Source organism: Penaeus monodon, chromosome 30, assembly GCF_015228065.2.
Source record: "Penaeus monodon isolate SGIC_2016 chromosome 30, NSTDA_Pmon_1, whole genome shotgun sequence".
NCBI lineage: Eukaryota > Metazoa > Arthropoda > Malacostraca > Decapoda > Penaeidae > Penaeus > Penaeus monodon.
Window position 1 is genome coordinate 17,203,181 of NC_051415.1, and position 243 is coordinate 17,203,423.

Here is a 243-nt window from a genome sequence, read left to right on the forward strand (position 1 = left end):
CCCAAAGACCGGGGGGGGGCTAAGGGAAAAGGGGCGTTTTTTCCCCGGAGAGAATCTCGTCACGCCCACCAGACAGAGTGACGTCACGAGCAGGAACCCGCCCACCGCTGCCCATGCCGAGGGCGTGAATTCCCTGAGGTAGTTGTCCCATACGCTACTCGATCCCACAGGTCGTCGGATGACAAGGACATACCTGGTGGGGGTGTAGTGGGGGGGTTATTGTATAGTTATGTATGTCCGGCA

The 243-nt window shown here is 58.8% G+C and overlaps 1 protein-coding gene across 1 annotated transcript in view; it reads right to left on the reverse strand.

Moving 5' to 3' along the window:
• The window catches only part of LOC119592365 (glutamate receptor 4-like), a 5,877-nt gene that overhangs the window by 1,746 nt on the left and 3,888 nt on the right, over positions 1-243 (reverse strand). Inside the window, exon 7 of the mRNA XM_037941190.1 lies at positions 10-193. Coding sequence (XP_037797118.1) covers positions 10-193 — 184 coding nt within the window. The remainder of the gene's footprint in view (positions 1-9; positions 194-243) is intronic.